The sequence below is a fragment of the Nyctibius grandis genome, chromosome Z, assembly GCF_013368605.1.
Source record: "Nyctibius grandis isolate bNycGra1 chromosome Z, bNycGra1.pri, whole genome shotgun sequence".
Lineage (NCBI taxonomy): Eukaryota > Metazoa > Chordata > Aves > Nyctibiiformes > Nyctibiidae > Nyctibius > Nyctibius grandis.
Window position 1 is genome coordinate 76,459,364 of NC_090695.1, and position 18,062 is coordinate 76,477,425.

General features: G+C 43.1%; 1 protein-coding gene across 1 annotated transcript in view; it reads left to right on the top strand.

Annotated features, from left to right (window-relative positions):
• Positions 1-18,062, top strand: part of SVEP1 (sushi, von Willebrand factor type A, EGF and pentraxin domain containing 1) — a 136,967-nt gene that overhangs the window by 109,486 nt on the left and 9,419 nt on the right. Inside the window, exons 41-48 of the mRNA XM_068422904.1 lie at positions 1,077-1,140; positions 1,836-2,009; positions 3,485-3,658; positions 5,952-6,125; positions 7,604-7,780; positions 8,670-8,840; positions 13,940-14,035; positions 16,842-16,937. Of these exons, the coding sequence (XP_068279005.1) occupies positions 1,077-1,140; positions 1,836-2,009; positions 3,485-3,658; positions 5,952-6,125; positions 7,604-7,780; positions 8,670-8,840; positions 13,940-14,035; positions 16,842-16,937 (1,126 nt within the window). The remainder of the gene's footprint in view (positions 1-1,076; positions 1,141-1,835; positions 2,010-3,484; positions 3,659-5,951; positions 6,126-7,603; positions 7,781-8,669; positions 8,841-13,939; positions 14,036-16,841; positions 16,938-18,062) is intronic.

Consider the following 18,062-nt stretch of genomic DNA (forward strand, 5'->3'; position numbering starts at 1 on the left):
TCCACTTTGTGTTTTGTGAAGTAGCAAGCAGAATGCAGGATTGTGCTTCCTTTGTACTGTCGTAACACCAATAATATATTAAGAACTTCATGCATGTGAATTCACCCAGTCAGGAGTGAATTCACTCAGTCACTCAGTATGAAAATAAGGAGAGTTTAGAGAATGCTTAGGTAACAATAAATTTAATTTGCATTATGTTGCCACATATGTGGTATCACTGGGGATGGAAGGATGCGCTGGTATTTAGACAGATAGGTAGAACTGCTGTTTCAAGTAACTTTTGGAGGTAATAAGCCAGTGCTTTCATACAGTAAAAAGTCCTTCCAAGCTTTGTATTCCAGCTTCGCCAGCTAGTGTCAGTCTGTCTCCCTGCTGTTGAAGAGAAGTCCGTTTTTTTTTCCCTTTGGGAAGCAAAGTCCGTTGGGTGTGATGCCATGCAACATGTCAAACAGCTGCCCTTGTCAGTGGGTTTGCTTTGTAATGAAAGTACATTACTTCAAGGGATAAATTTAGATGTTGTTCTCCATGTCTTGTAATAAAATAAGAAATAAATTCTGGGCTATTAGACTGGCTATAAAGCCCACACATAAGAAAGAAATAACATTATTTATAAGCAGATTTAAAGAATGAGTGTTTGGGATGTGGTCAAAATCAGTATATTACATTTATAAAACACAGGCTTGTACTGTTGTTGAAAAAAAATGCTAGTTAGATTTTCTGTGAGTCCTGGAGGGAGAAGATTTTCTGTGAGTCCTGGAGGGAGAAGATTTATCATCATAACACATTTCTGGGAACAAGAATGGTAAATGACAAGATGGTTATACTCCAGGGAGAAGGACAAGAGAACTGACTAACTGGCCCCACAAACTTTTGGTTTATGAACAATACCCATCACTTTGCAGGAAGGAGTTTTACCCTAAACTCTTCTAGTAGCCTTGATCTGTAGCATTTAACTCTCTCTTACATGGGTTGCACATGGAGGGAAAATGTCCTGGCCTTGCTGGATACTAGAGTTGATGGGAGAAAAGAGTTTACTAAGTAAAGTTCTTCTTTAAGCATTTTCCTTTGTTTCACAGGGTGATATAGAACGGACTTGCCAAGAAGACAGGCTTTGGAGTGGCACAGTGCCGGTGTGCAGAAGTACGTTCCACCTGAGTTTATCACTTAATGTTGGTCAAGTGCGATTTTACACAACAGAAAACACTAATGCTTATTTTGCTTTATAACTCATACTGTCTGTATTTGCCTAACAATTTTTGGTAGGTACCACTGATAAGAGCCTGGAAGAGTTGCAGAATTGCTAGTGTGTGAAGGAAATAACCACACCTTTCTGCCTTGCTCCTGTATCCCTAAGAAGCTGTGCAGACAACTTCCAAGTTTAAATAGTTCTGACACTTGAGGTCATGATTTCTGGGGTTACTGATGACATCTGGACACATCAGTTGCCAGGAGTCACGGGTACTTAGCATCCTCAAATGTAACTCTATGTATACTCATTCTCAAAGGTACTTCACTTCTGTGAGATGTCTGGTGCCCACTGACTGCAGTGCCAAAACAGGAGTTGTCAACATACTTACATGGACTTCAGCTGTTGGCTGTAAGTGGCAACAGTGGAATTTCCCGAGGCTTCCTGCCAGCACATAGATTTTGTCCTTTAGCAGGAACTGGAAGCACCAAGCACGATACTGTTTTACCACTCAGGGGCAAATATCTGGAAATGTCCAGACAAACGCTGCGTTCTTTCCCTGTTTCTCAGAATAAAACCTGTGGAGGAGCTGTGAATGGGACAGACCATATGGATTATGTCTGATTGGAACATATTCCTTATGTTATAGGAGTATCATGTGGACCCCCAGACATGATAGAAAATGGATCTGTTCAGGGAGAGGAGTTCCTGTTTGGCAGTGAGGTTTTTTACAGCTGTGACCCTGGCTTTGAGCTGCAGGGACCCAGCCGAAGGATTTGCCACGTTGACAAGAAGTGGAGCCCCTCCGCCCCTTCGTGCACGCGTAAGTATCAAGCAGAGCAACATGGTGGCAGTTTTCCAGGAGAACCGGGGAACAAACTGAGAGAGTGCTTTTGCTGGCTTCCTCCCAGTTTCCTCCTCCAGCTGGAGGGCTGTAACAGGAGGAGCCAGAGGAAAAGCCAGCAGAGACGTTCTCCTTGGCAGTTTCTCCCTGATCTGAAGGGAGCTGCTTTTGGCACATTAAGTGGCACAATCACAGAGTCGTGCTCAGGTCAGTAAGACAGGATTGTGGCCTGCTGTATTTGATTTGCCTTGCATTGGTGTGCAGGGCCTTGGACATCATGTGCTGGGATGGTTCGTCTCTGCCATGCCAAGGCTAATGTATCCTGGCCACTCTGTATGTCTGGAGATCAAGAGTCTGCTCCCTAGGATCAAATCTTGGCTCTCTGTGCAGGAGAAGGTGGTTAATTGTGGGAGCATGAAAAGAAGGATTTATTACTTATTTCATACAGTTTATAAATCAAATGCCAAGTTTTTATGGTCTTTACCAGTAAATCATTTCCCATCTTCTCATGGTGATGTCATAGTCCTACCCCTTGCATTCCTGTCTCTCACCTTTGACCAATTTGCCTGGTCTCCACAGTAAGTGTGGGACAGGGAGCAAGATCCTTCTTAACCACTTTAATTTTTCTTGGGGACATCTTGAGATCACGTTCCACTATATAGGGAGCAAAGGAAACTGCAAATGCAGCCTCTGGCCTGCTCAGAAGAAATATTCTTGGAATCATAGAATCATAGAATGGTTTGGGTTGGAAGGGACCTTAAAGATCATCTAGTTCCAACCCCCCTGCCATGGGCAGGGACACCTTCCACTAGACCAGGTTGCTCAAAGACCCATCCAACCTGCCATTAAAGACTACCAGGGAAGGGGCATCCACAGCTTCTCTGGGCAGCCTGTTCCAGTGTCTCACCACCCTCGCAGGAAAGAATTTCTTCCTAATATCTAATCTAAATCTCCCCTCTTTCAGTTTAAAACCGTTCTGCCTCGTCCTGTCACTACATATCCTTGTAAAAAGCCCCTCTCCAGTTTTCCTGTAGGCCCTCTTCAGGTACTGGAAGGCTGCTAGAAGGTCTCCCCCGAGCCTTCTCTTCTCCAGGCTGAACAGCCCCAACTCTCTCAGCCTGTCTTCATAGGAGAGGTGCTCCAGCCCTCTGATCATCTTCGTGGCCCTCCTCTGGACTCAGAGGAGATTCTGGACCACTCTGTTTGATTGAAGACACTTCATAGTTTACAACATCATCAGATACATTTGGGCACATTCTCTCTCAGGTGTCTGCAGCCTGAACCCCACGAGAGAGGGCAGGCAAGGCATTGTATAACCCTTCTCCATGTAATACTTCAGCTTCTTTCTTCTCATCTTTCCCTTAGTTCAGTGTGTGAACAGAGCTGTCAGTGTGTAACAGACAGAATGGCCTTCGTTGTCTGTATAAAACCAAAAATATTTTCTCCTCTCCTAGGAATTACTTGTGGGCTGCATCCCTCAGTAGAAAAAGCAGAGGCCATTTCTACAGGAAGCACATACAGAAGTAATGTAACCTTTGTGTGTAACTCTGGGTACCATCTTGTTGGGCCCCAGAATATCACGTGTCTTGCCAACGGGAGCTGGAGTAAACCCTTGCCATTGTGTGAAGGTAACTGTTCAATTCCATGGCCTGGCACATTCCAATCTGGGATAAGCAATAGCTCCTCCCTTATGCACGCATATCATATGGTCCAGGGATTGAACTGCCTTCAGGAAATGATTTTGTAATGTGCATTAAAAATGGTGCCTGAAAAATGTAATGTGTCACAAGGAGCACTGCCTGTTACCAAGCCAGAAAGAGCTTAGATGTCATTTTTCCTAAGGTTTTAATCTGCAGTTTAATAAGCTTAATGAGATATGAGGTTACTTACTGTCTCAGAAAATCAAACCCCTAGCAAAAGGTGATGGACTGCAAGGACAAGTGACTTTTCTCCCAGCGGCCTTCCATAGTCAATTATTAAGTTGATATTCTGTTTCTGAACTTTGGGCCCCAAGGACAGTCTCAACAGCTCAGCCTTTAACCTCCACACTCCTCACATGAACAAACACCATGAATGTGTGATGTGTACCATTTTGCAAATCACTGCTTTCAGGTGCTCCCTCAGTAGGTCCTGTTGCTCATGCCACAAACCAGAAAGAGTGCCCAGCAAGAACTGTCTGCGTCATATGGATTGGGCAGTAGTGGGTGGAAACAAGGCTGTCAACACAAAAAAGAGAACAAAAACTTAAGATCCCAAGTTTGAACAGATAGCCAGTATTGCCGGATGACTCTGTTCAAAATATAAAGCTTACTAAATTCCAGTATCATTAACTTCTAAGTATGAGTGTTCTCCATTCCTGGCCTCTTTGCCATGACAATACAGGCTCTGGGCTTCACACTTTTCCTTTCCTCTCAGGAACACACTAGTTCATTTCTTGCCCATCGCCCTTCCTTTCAGGCTGTTATTGTCCCTGCTGCACATACCTCAGATCACAGAATCACAGAATCACAGAATCAACCAGGTTGGAAGAGACCTCAGGGATCATCGAGTCCAACCGTTGCCCTTACACCACCCTGTCAACTAGACCATCGCACTAAGTGCCATGTCCAGTCTTTTCTTAAACACATCCAGAGATGGTGACTCCACCACCTCCCTGGGCAGCCCATTCCAATGTCTAATAACCCTTTCTGTAAAGAAATTCTTCCTGATGTCCAACCTGAACCTCCCCTGGCGAAGCTTGAGGCTGTGTCCTCTTGTCCTATCGCTAGTTGCCTGGGAGAAGAGGCCGACTCCCACTTCACTACAACCTCCCTTCAGGTAGTTGTAGACTGCAATAAGATCTTGCAAGCTAGACTCTAGACCCAGTGTCCTGCTTGCTTTTCATAATTCCTCCTGGCATTCTTACATGGAGGTGACACGTTGATGTTTCCACCACCCAGCTGCACACCCAGATTCAGAGGGGACCAGCATGCTGTGACAGCTTCACTGATGTAAGACAGATAATGATCTTCCACTTAAGACAGGTGTTACATTACTGTCACCAGAGCCGTGAAAACTGCATGAGGGCTAGGGACCATCAGATGCATTGTTGGGCAACCACACAATGCACAGATCACTGCACTACAGTGCCCTAATTCTTTGCAGACATAATAGCAACCTGGAAAGTTGATAGGGGACATCCATATTGGAGAGGAGGTCTCTAGTACCTAGCCAGGCACGTAAGAAAAGACACACACTAGTGGTGCTGAACAGATGTCAAGAAGACAGTCTTGAACATGATTGAGTGCAGCCACTTCACCAGCCTCTCTCTTCCTCTTGCCTGGGGGCCTTGTGTCTGTCTGATAGTTTAATCTTCAGTCATCCCATTATACAGACCACCTAGGAAAATCAAATGGAAAATGGGACACTGAACAGTCTCCTGTGTAGCAATGGTAACCCAGCTTGGACTGTCTGCCTGCTGGCTTCAGAAACACAGCTGAGAATCTTGAATTAGTAATACAAGTGTCAGCACCTTGCACCAAACCCATTCTGCATCTCATCTGGTATTTCTTGTCAGGTGAAAAGGAACGTGCAAAGGGCCGCAAGTTTCCGGGGTATCTCTCAGTGGCAAGAAAGAACCATTTCCATGTTCTGCCCCACTGACCCCAGTATGAAGTCATAAATGTGTCCTCTCCTCTCCAGCACTGCCACATTTCACTGACCTGAAAAACACGTGGCTGTGGCTTTTCTCCATCACTGGGGGGAGCTCCTTCTCTAGCTTGGCTACATTTCCTTCCCCAGGCTACTAAACTTCCTCTCAATGCTCTTCATGATATATTAGCCTGTGGCTGCTACTTTAAACATATTGTGTGAGTAATTCAGGAATTGTTGGAAGTCCAGGTCTAATATCAAGCTGAATTAATGAGAGCTCTTCTTTTGCAGAGACCAGATGCAAAGTTCCAATTTCCTTGCTGAATGGGAAGGCAGTTTATGAAAACAATACAGTTGGCAGTACAATAGCATATTTCTGCGAGAGGGGATACAGTTTGGAAGGGGAACCTGAAGCAGAGTGCACAAGAGATGGAAGATGGAGTAATCCCTTGCCTCTCTGTAAACGTGTGTGTTTGATTTGTAATGAAAAAGCGGTCTCAATTTGTAAGCACTAAAGGCTAGGCTGCTCTTCATTTAAGCTGACAGTGAACAAGAGCAACTTCTGTACGTCTTTGTGGAAATGTACTGTAATTTTCTTCTGCAGTGACCATGAGCAGGATTTGTCACTTGTAGTTTAAAAAATTGGTTTGGCCTACATTGGGAGATTTGTTGGTGTGCATCCCGTTTTTACAGGGGAACAAAGGGAGCAGTTACTGAGACATGTTAAAGCATTGACTTGTCTGAGTGTATTTTTGTGATAGTATAGAACGCGCTGTGTTCTGCGTAGCTCCCTTTAGTTGGAAAGCTGACAGAAAATGGAGTCAATTGTAGTCAACCACTTGATATATGAGGAGCAATTGAGAGAAAAGTTTGGAGGAGAAGGCAAAAGGGAGATTTTATTGTTGTCTACAACTGGCTATTGGGAGGGTGTAAAGAAAAAAGAGCCAGACTCTACTCAGAGGTGCACAGTGGTAGGATGAGAGGCAATGGACACAAGTTGCAATAAAGGAAATTCCAATTAAGTATTTGAATAAACTTTTCACCATCATAGCAGTCAAACACAAGAACAGGGGCCCGGAGAAGACATGAAAACTCCATCCTTGGAGATACTCAAATTTCAGCTGGTCAGGTCCCAGAGCAACCTCTGAACTAGTTGGCCCTGCTTTGAGAAGGAGGTTGGACTTAACGGCTGTATAAATTACTCTGTGATTCTGTGAAATAGCGTCTTACACACATGTGTGCTGTGCATACACACCCACAATAATCTTCCTTGTTGCTGTGTCTGTAACTAATTTTAATATCTACTGTAGTCTTAGGGTGGTTAATTTGAGACATTTACAAATGACTCATAGCATTTTAGTTTCAGGAAACTGTCATGAGTCTCTGCTGTATAGAGTCCAACCTTTTCCACATTCACAATGAGATCAATAGACCCCACAAAAATAGCTCAGCAAGCTTACAGCCAGCGATAAATAAGGATATCAGAGAAATTCTAAACTCTAATGAATGTTATTGTGTCTGCTCAAACATCTGGATTTTTGCTGCTCTTTATTGGTCCAGCCCATCAGAACAAGAAGTAGGATAAGTCTGGCTCTTTTTTATAGTAAGGTTAGGGTAAACAGGAAGGACAAGAGAGAATGGTTTGATAGTAACAAGTAGGATATTCCTCACTTAAATCCTTGGTATGTCTGCTGCTGGCATCGGTATAGTATGGTAGCAAGCCATGTGACAGCAGAGAATCAGACCTTTTATTAGTATTTTATGATCCAAATCTCAGAACTTTATATCAAATTACAAATTGGACTTGTGTGCAGCATCCATTTCTATTGTTTTTCATATGATTGTTTTTGAAGCTTGCAGAAACTATTCTAAAGTATTCTCTTCCTTTCTTCCATCCCTTTTTCCTCCCTTTTCCTTTTCCCTCACTCCCTTTCTTTGAACAGCAAACCCTTGTCCTGTGCCTTTCATAATCCCAGAGAATGCCCTTCTGTCCGAGGTGGATTTTTATGTTGGTCAGAACATATCCATCAGGTGCAGGGAAGGCTACCAGCTGAAAGGGCAGTCTGTGATCACCTGTAATGCTGATGAGACCTGGACTCCAGCAACAGCTAAGTGTGAAAGTAAGTACATAAGGTGCAGTTCTGCAGGGGCTTGGTACTTCCCAGAGGGCTGGTGACCACACCTGTATCACACAAGAGAGTGACAGCACAGACATGTCAACAGAGCTCTCTGCCTAGATGCAGGTGTTATGAAAGAAGAGAGCTTTTGTCTGCTATTGCCCTTTGGAGAGGTAGGTCACTCCGAGAGATCTAGGCACACAAAGGCAACCTAAGAAGCTCTACAGAAGAGCTATTTCTTCTTTCTTTGTAACAGAGTTGTTTCTTTAAAAGGATCAGAATATGTCTTATGTGGGTTGATGCCCCAAGAGCATTCGTCATACTATCTACTAGGCCCTACTGTAATTTTCTTCTCGATTTACCTTTTGCAAGCACTGCAGCTGGGGTCGGTTGTTGGATACCGTAAATATCCTGAGAATGATTCCTGTGAGATTATGGATGATGGGATGAGGGTTGTAGGTAGAGGTGCTGTCTTTTATTGTATTTATTGACACTGATAGAGGCACAGTGTCCTTTTGCAGGCATGTCTGAAAGCTTTTTGGCTTCTTGCAAGCAATATTGTTTAGTTCAGACAATGACATCACCTCACTCTACAAACCCAGTCTCGTGTATATCTTGGGACCATCTGAAAGTTTCTGGTCTATATGGTGGATACAGCCATTGTTGCATGACCTAAAACTGCTGTTCCTGCCATCTCTGTGCTCACTGGGTGTACGTACAGGTTCTCCCCGTGTGTGACTGCACCATGAAGAAGTCCTATTTACTGATTTCCCATCAGAAGTATCTCTCTGGCACCGCCCAGATCTTTTGTGAATAGCACTGTGTCCAGGGTTAGAAACTTATCCTGTAGGCATTGCAGCTCACCAGCCTCTGGGTGATTTCTTTCATTTAGAGATATCTTGCGGGCCCCCAGCTCACACAGAGAATGCTCTGATTCGTGGTAGCTTCTATCAGTATGGAGACATGATCACCTATTCATGCTACAGTGGGTACATGCTGGAGGGGCCCCTGAGGAGCGTTTGCTTAGAAAATGGAACATGGACAACACCACCTACCTGCAAAGGTAAGCCTTTTTTATGAAAAGAAGCATATCTTAACTTGCCATAAGCATGAGTTGTCATCCTAGCTGCAATAAAAATGAAAGTGAAATTTTTGCTAGTTTCAGTGCAGTCATGGTTTCACCCAGGGCATTTAAAGTGCAGGGTGTTGCTTCATTTCCAAGTGAAGGAGAGGGCTTCCACAATTTTTCTCTTTAGTCCTTGCTGATCTTACAGTTTCTTTTTTTACAATGTTGTATCCCACACCTAAGATCCTCTCTCCTCACTTCTTCTGTGAAAGTGACAGAACCAGTCACCTTTCTGACATGCTGAGCTGTTTCAGATAAGCACTGCCAGTCAGTTTTTCGCAGTCAAAGATTACGCACTTCAGAAAACAAAAGTAAGAGACCCAATGGGTGCTCAGTCTCTCACTGTGTTTAGAGCTTGGCAGCTCCTCAGAATTGTTTTGCAATGAAATACTTACGGATAGGTTGGTACAGCTCACTAAATAATACACACCAAGTACTGCAGAAAATTCATGGTTTTAACAGAATACCAAAGACGAAGTCCAGCCCTTCCACCCTTGGCCTACCAGCAGGAAAATGTCACTTTTGGGTTTGTTGAGCCAAAAAATTCACTTGTTTAAATTACAGAATTAACTCTTCCACACAGAAGATTGAAACAAATAAAAAGTTTTGAGCGGAAAGTGGGGAAAAGCAACAGAAAACATAGAAAAGATTATAAAATAAACAGTTAAAACCAGATATAAGCATCTTCAAACACGGGCTTAAAACCAAGGATGAGGCATAGCAAAAGGGTTTTAGGGTCACAGGCTTTGATGGAAGAGGGTTTGCCGTCTGCCATTTCCATATCAGAAGCTTGACGAGCTTTCTGCTGCTGGGTAGCTATAGAGCAGTGAGTTAGCTGCACCCTGAAGTCTTATCTCAGATGGTGTAAGAGCATCCATACTACAAACTGAGCCTTAGGTATTTTGTTTAGAAATGTGAGTATTGAAAGTAAAAAACGCTAGGGCACTTCAGTGGCCAGTCACAAGCAGCCCCATTCCCTAAGCTCAAGAATTCCCATGGAAGAGGGAAGGTGCCAGAACGCTGATCTGGGCACATTAGAGCCATCATCAAAGTTGTCAGGTCTGCCTCTCCTCCTGCAAGTCTCAGCTCCCCATATCGAAAATAGAAGCAACAATACTTCCTACCTCCTTGGCCATTTTCTCTTTAGGCTGGAAGCCCTTTGGAGATGGAGGATTCTGTACTGTGCTAAGTCTGACTGATCAGGGTCCTTTCGTCAGTTTTTTTATATGAATTCTGACAGCAAAATATTATGAACATTAAGACAACAAGCTGACTTGCCCTAGTCTGTGAAAGCAGGCACTCTGTTAAAATTCTGTATCTGATAGTTATAATTGCCTGGCCTAAAAAATCATGGATCAGTAGATCATTTACAGAGACCCAAAGCCAAAGAACTGGACTTGTAACTTCTGAACATTTCAGGAATAGACAAGCTGCTCCTGAAAAACAGGTTTCTCCTGGTTATGTGACCATGGCTTGGCATTGCCATGAAGAGTCACCTGTTGAGGAGCCAAGTAGAGAAGATTTACAGTAAAAGCACGTGAGTTACCTCAGATGTCAAGAGGTATCCAGAAGTCCTGTTAAAAATTTATACTCCCAAAGCACTGAGCCCTTTCTGAAAAGTTTGCAAGTATCTTGTCATTTCTTTCTAAACTGTGGTGGCTACAGAATTCAAGGGTTCTCTGCACAATAGCTACTCTACCTAAGCTAGAATTCATTAGCAAGGTCATTTGGATATTATCTCCTCAGATTGTAACACTTTCGATTCTTAACTGCCCCTTTAATATCACCAGCTTTACTTTTTATTCTTATTTAATATTTATTAGTTACACAGAACCATACTTTATGCCAAGGGCTGTAGTTTTCTGCTAAGAAAGGTTCTTGCTACTGGTTACTAGCAACCTGGAAGGGCTGATTTGCAAAGCACTGTCAAATATGTGTCCTGTTTACAACACCATGGAGTCCACTGGGGCTGTTCAGAGGAATAAGTATCAGGGAAAATTATTTCAAAAAACGAAGTGATGAGGTAGACAGATGATCAGGGTGTAGTGCAGGAAAATAAAGCAGAATAACCTGTCTTTTGGTGTATTAAGAGAGAGGAATAACAATTTCCCCACCTCTTTTCACCTAAAAAGGGAACTAAAAAGGACCAAAGATGTTCCCGAGGACCAACCTGTGTTTTCATGACACATGTCAAAATAATCTTTCAAAACTGCTTTATAATTCATTTGAGGGGTTTGCCTAACAAAAGGCCTACAGGACCCAAGCCTTTGTGGTCTACATCAGAAGCGACATGAAAGCACTCTCTGCATTTCTTGCTTTTAGCTCTGTGAGTTGATTATTAATGTGTCCTAGGCCTGCTTGAAACATTCTGGCCCAGTTGAACAGGTTAGTTAACATAAATATTGTAATTAAAAAGCAGACTTCGTTAACCTCTTTGGGAGAGCTCTCACCACAGCTGCACTTGCCTGAATCATTGCTGGTTGGAAGTTACAGGCCAGATTCTGATCTGAGTTTCAGGGGTGAGAAGTATTAGCCTGGATCTGCCGATCATAAACACCTTCAGGACTCAGCAGGCTGCACAGATGCACACAGCTTGTCTGACTCCAGCTTTTTCTCTCTGAAATGCTTTAAAATCTGTGTTGTTTGGTTGCCCTCTGCCCACATCTTGCGGACTGGGAGTGGTCCATGTGGAGCTGCTGACCAAAATGTTCGTATCCCATCAGCAAACAAGAGCATTATGAGAGGGCAGCCAAGGTATGGAGGAAATCGTTCGCTTGCAACCACAGGAAAGCTTTTTGGCAAAGATGAGAACAGATATCAGAGAGGGGGTTTTCCCCTTCTTACCCGTGTTTGTCTTGCAGCAGTGTAAAGCTTTTATGTCCTGTGGAGATAACTCTCAGGCATGGATTTACAAGGAGATCTCAAAGATTAAAAATGATACTGTGGATGTGAGATCTGCTACCACTAACTGAAGTCACAGTTAATGGTTCCCATTCTCTCCTCAGCACATCAGGACTGCATTTGCCCTGCTTGCTTTTACAGTAGCAAAAAAAAAGAGAATGAGATCTCAGCTTAACTTCCCGCCCCAAGCCTTTCTCTAGTCTTGTCTGTCAAGTGAAGAATAACCCCCACAGATACAGACACAGAGTCTCTGCCTGCCTAAATTGGTGTGTAACAAGTGCACACCTAGGGATGATACTGTCTTAATCATTCAGTTTCATAACTGAGACCTGGGCAAAAATCCAGGAAAAGCCTATCTCTGCCTGAGATCCTGGATGGCTGAGCGGGATGGAGTTGCATCCAAAGCGACTTCTGTAACTCATTAAATATCTGCATCTTCTCCATTGTCAGAGAGAGAGAACATACGTTTCAGAGACCATTTTTCAGGGGCTTTGAATTTAACATGGGATATCAATTGTACACAAACTTTTTCCCCCCCATCTCATTACACATTTATGGGATGTCATTTAAGTGGTGTGGAGCACACAAAGCTTTAAATGGTTTTTTATTCAGCTTTCTTAGATTTTCATTGCACAAAGGAAATCTGGTTGGCAGACTATTCTGCTTTAGTCAACACCCAGAGACAAGCTGTCTGCATAGTCATAGATATCTTGACAGCAAAAATTGTTTAAAATACCTGTTAAAATATTGCAACTTCTGTGAACCTGCTAGGGCCTAAGGTCTCTTCCCATTCTCATTATCAGCTGACATTTGATGGGCAGGCTCTTGAGATTGAAAAATAAAATGGCAAAAGCTTTGGCCTCATTTCAACAGACTCCAAGCTGTAGCTTGCAGCTTGGCATGGCTTAGCTGCAAGAGTGACTCAAGTTTGGCTCTGTCAGGGGAAGATTTGCATTCTTTCCATTGTGGAGCTCAGGTTTGAGCAGTATTTCAGTGTGCTAAACCAGTGTTTGTATTTAATACTAACATTGAACAAGATCTAAAACAATTTTCAAAGCCTAAACTCATATTTTGCTCACCTAGTAACTAATTAAAGATAGGATGCAATTAACAGTTCAGACTGAGTTTCCTGAGGTTAGTCTGTGTTCATAACTACCACTAATTAGAAGTTAGTCTGATTACTTATTTGTTCTGTAGTATCATCTTGAAGCCACAATTTTTGATCTTCTGTATATAGTATGTACACCAACATGACAAGGATTGTACTTCCTCCGATGATCTTTAGGTCTAGCATGTTTGTATTTAGCTGGCCGCCTGGTTTTGTAAAGTAGTCCTGGCTTCCCTGGGTGTACAGCCAAGATATAGTGCAGTGTTGTAGAAACAACGATGAAGTCCAAAGCCTGTCCACTCCAGGCAACATATTGGGCTAGCATGGATACAGTCCTCTTCAAATTCCTCACTTTTATGATCGGGTGCTTATTAACAGCTGTGCGAGCCAAGGAGCACCAGTCAGTGTGAATGCTAAGTGAGGTTTATAATCGCACTTTGGGTTCCACAGGTAGATACTTCACTGTGCCACTGCTGCACCCTTGTCAGTCACTCCTCATTACACTGAATGATAGTGCAATAAAAATTGCTTGTTCTACCACGGTGTTTAATCTTACTTGCAACAAACCTTGTATTTTGCAAGACAGCATCATGTTGGTGTTTCATACCAAGGTTAGAAGAAAGTTTGATTTTATTTTAGAGTTGGTTTAGAAGAGGGGAAAAATATTTGGCGTGGGGTTTCTTTGTTTTGTTTTACAAAAATGAGTGGAGAAAAGCAGATAAAAGCATAGCATCAGCCGTGAAACAATGTCCAAATACTTTACCCAACTACGCTAAAAACTTCTAAGTTTTCATTCTTGCCATGGACAATTTTCGATTGTCTTAACAGTTCCCACGCTCTTGCTCACAGTACCTAGTCGGAGAGACAGAAAACGATGTAGCCCTTGAAATCAAAGTCATGTTTCTGAACTTCACTACATTTGTTTGTTCTACTCTAAACTTTACAACTGCAAAGATCTGTGCAAGATGCTAAATTACTAAGCTTCTAATTAACCGTCATGTTTGTCATGAAATTGTACTGTTTTCAGCTGTTTGTCGGTTCCCGTGTCAGAATGGTGGTGTCTGTGAGCGACCAAATGCCTGCTCATGTCCAGATGGCTGGATGGGTCGTCTCTGTGAAGAGCGTATGTATATTATTCCTAAGTGTAATTTTAAGGATGTTGTAGGTAAGACAAGTGAATTTGCTGCAGTGAACCAGGTCGAAAAATTAACGGCATAAGAGCTAAAAACATAAAAATCATTACTTTATTCTGCTTGACAAATTAGAGAGAACAGGAAGGACTAAGTGATTGCTTGTTTCTAGACAAATGACCATGCCCTGACATCTCCAAACCAAAACAAGCCCTTTTTTAATTGTTTATGGGTGCTCTTTCGCTATGATTGAAGAACAGCCTGCTTCAGTTCTCCAAAGTCTGTTTCTAATAGCAATACGTAATAGTTTTGGGGAAAGAACAGATGTTAGAACAGAAGAGATGTGAGTGTTCTGCTGGTGGCTGCATTTGTTTCTTGGCTTCCTTCTTTATCAGTCTTTGATTATGAACCTGACCAATTCATGTTCAAATAATACAACTTTGTCACCTTTTTCATACTGTCCTTCCTGACCTGTGTACTTGTACCCTACAAATTCTGAGCTGGCTTTTCCCAGCCTGGATCTCTGAATAGTTAGATAACTGGATCTGTTCTGGTGGAAAAGAGTCAAATCTGACTCTTGGGTCTGTCAGAGATTTTGTGGGTGGCATTGGGGATGTCAGTTTCTGCCATGTTTCCCATTTCCTTCGTGGTGATCTTAGCACAAGGAATTTGGGAGGGCTAACCCTTTCATGCTGGCGTAGCTGCTGCACGAGAAGCCTTATTACTGCACACGTAGTTAGGCATGGGTCTGTGTGGATAGAGAAGGAAGGTACCCTTACTGTATTTAGCACTCAATATGGCCCTGATGTAAAGCGTTAGCATGTCCAAGAACACCTGCAGCTGAGGTGGTGCCACTATCCCTGGCTCTGAGTATACATGGAGACCTATAAAAAGATGTGGCACCTCCTCCTGTAGTTCGTGGAGAGGAATGTGGTTCAAGCATTTTGCTAAGTAGATGTGTCACATCTTAAAATGGTCCTCTGAATCTACCTCTGCAGCTTTCAGGTCTTCTCTGTGGCAGTGGCAGTTCCACATGGCACAAATTAGCTGTAGGTATAGAATGAGGAGAAGAGCAAGTTTTGTCCTTCTGCATTTATGGAAGTTTCAGTTACGTTGTGTATTCACTCAGCCTCTCCTTTGCTGTCCCTTTGTCTGTCAGTACCACCATAGCCAGAGGTGCAGACTCAGTCCCGTATCTGTCACAGCTTCAGCAGAAGAGGACTGAGCCCTGTGTCTGGCAGAACTGTGTTTAGTATGCCACAACTGATTTCCTTACCTTAGTAATGATATTTAATGCATTCTTCAGGATCAGAGGATAAATTTTATGCCCCCAGTCGTTTTGATCTGTCATTCCAATTCAGATCCTGTTTTCCTGTATGAGGAAAATGAACAGGCAGCTCACTAGCCAGATCACACTTCATGCAGATACAGGCAGTAGCTCTCTTTTTTTTTTTTTTTTTCCTTTACTTTGGCATAGGTAGTGAGGAGAGGGGGAAAGGAATCCCACAATTTTTTAGTGCCACCTCAGTTTTACAGTGTTGCTTGTCAAGCAAGGTGCACTGGTGAACAGAAAAGATAGGTTTAGTCTTTGGAGTTGACGGCCTGTTCTGGACGTCAAAGGGATTTTTTAGTGCTAGCATTGTGAACTGATCTGTCAGGATCAGGCCACAGGCGAGGCCACAGAGCTCTGACGGAATTCAGTCACCTTGTAGTTCACAGTACATTTCACAGGTAACAAGATAGATTCATCTTCCTGAGAGAGGCCTGACCACTCTAAGAAAAAGTAGTAGTAGTGCAGAGCACTGCTAGTTTAATGATACAGACAAGTAATTCTTGGTGATATGGGTTAGTCCTGTGAGCTCCATGGAACTTCACTGTTCTTTCCTTATCCAGGCTGACTGCGCCTGCTCAGCTTGACCCCTGCTGTGCAGTGGAAGAGGAAGAACCTCTGCATGAGTCCTCTGCAGCTCCCATCCACCCTCCCAGTATAAAACTCCACTGGAAGTGCCACTCAAGGGTCCAAATTTGAGACCCAGCTCAACTCATGCTCTTACTAGAGCATGTTCACACAAGTACTTCATTCAGTTAGGGTAGTGGAGGTGGTAGTTCTGTGAAGGTATTTAAGTCACAAACAGTGCGCACATTAGACAGTTTTGTAGATCTGCTGACAGGAGCAATATAGCTTGATTGATGCTCAGTCCAGAGGCCATGAGCTGCTTGGTGTCTGCTTTGTTTCTTCCCCAAAGCTTCCAGCCATAGTCAGCCTGTTGCACCCAAAATGCCTCATATCAAAGCTGTCTTTCCATGGGGGGCTTGTGGTGTCACCTGTCTCAGCATGTTTTCACTGGCCTAGACCAAGTGCTTTTCTATGGGCAGTGCATAGATTACTTGTTTTGATGTTACATTATGGGACCCCAGGGAATCCACAAGCAATCCAGTTGTTTGTTATTAAAGCATAAACTGATTTTGTTAGCCACCATCACAGAAGTGGGCAATGTCTGTGGATATTACACGTGAGAAACAAGCAAACAGCCCTGCTCGTTTCCAGTGAGCACAGAGCCTACAGGCATCTGAAGGACTCTAGCAATTGCTCCATTCTGTCCATTTGTTTGCCATCATTCCTTCTCATTTCTGGCCACCATGCCAGTCGTATTTGCTGCTGGTGCCTTGTGGGTAGATCCCGCTCAACTCTGCCGATACTGCATGCAAATACTTTAAGGGGTAAGAGTTTCTAATTAAACATAAGTTCTTTTTTCACACACTTTATTCTTTGCTTTCATGGTTCTCTTCTCTCCTTAGCAATATGTGTTCTGCCATGTCTCAATGGAGGTCGCTGTGTGGCCCCTTACCAGTGTGACTGCCCCCCTGGATGGACTGGAGAGCGCTGCCATATGGGTAAAACTCCTTTCAGCTACATTTTTTTCTCACTTTTTGTGACTTTACTGTGAATACCTAGCACAGTTCACTAAAGACTCTGTGGAACTACTAATCTTCTCACAGGAAAAGCCAGACCTGCAATATTCCTGGAGGATTTGCTATCCCCAGCTGCAAACTATTTTCAGAATAGTCCCTGATGAGTCTTTAAAATCCTCACAAAAGTTTGCTCCCAGAAAGGACAGACAGCATTCACAAGAGTGCTCTCTGCAAAAAGCAGTGCAGAGGAGAGAGGATTTCCAAAGAGAAGAGTAAAACTAGACTGTCCATTCCAAGAAGAGTTAGAATTTCATTTTCAGCTTCAGCACATGCAGTTCACCATTAAACTCACAAACAAGCTGCAGTACTACAGAGGTTTTTCGCCACATAGCTGTCTGGTTTGAGGGATTCCCACTTACTGCCTGAGTGCTCAGCTAGGCAAGAGGGCAGAGCAAAGAAAGGATTTGTTTAAGGATGGTTGAGTTTAACGGGTACGTGGTACCCATGTAAGGTACCATGTACATGGTACTTGGGTGCCTTACATTAGGTATCATCTAAGTTCTCTGAGCAAATTTAACATGCTCTGCATTTTATTAGGTCTCTTACTTGCACCTAACCAAGGCTGAAAGGCATGTAGCACACCAAAATAGTGAGGGGTAGTGAGGAGAGTGATTCTAGGCTCCAGACCTGTGTCCTAGCAAGTCAGCTTGTGTCAGACAAGGCTGATTTGCAATTAGGGACAATATTTTAACCCAAGTTTGGGATGTATGGTTCCACATCAAGACTAAACGTCAGTGTTTGAAAGGCTTGTCCCTGTGGAAATAGCCAATAAAACTCATAGCAATTGAGAAATCATTGAAATATCTTTATTTAGTGATTTATTAGTGATTAAATCTCAATCACTAATAAATGTTAACTGTTTTTAAAAATTATTTTACAGTTTGTTCACTGTATTTTTATTGTCCATGTGTACCTTAATTGATTGTTAACAGGGCCTGAACAGGAAAGCCCAGTTTTGCCTTCCTGCAAGACTTTGGAGTGGCTGATTGGGTGAATCACAGAATCACAGAAAGTTAGGGATTGGAAGGGACCTCGAAAGATCATCTA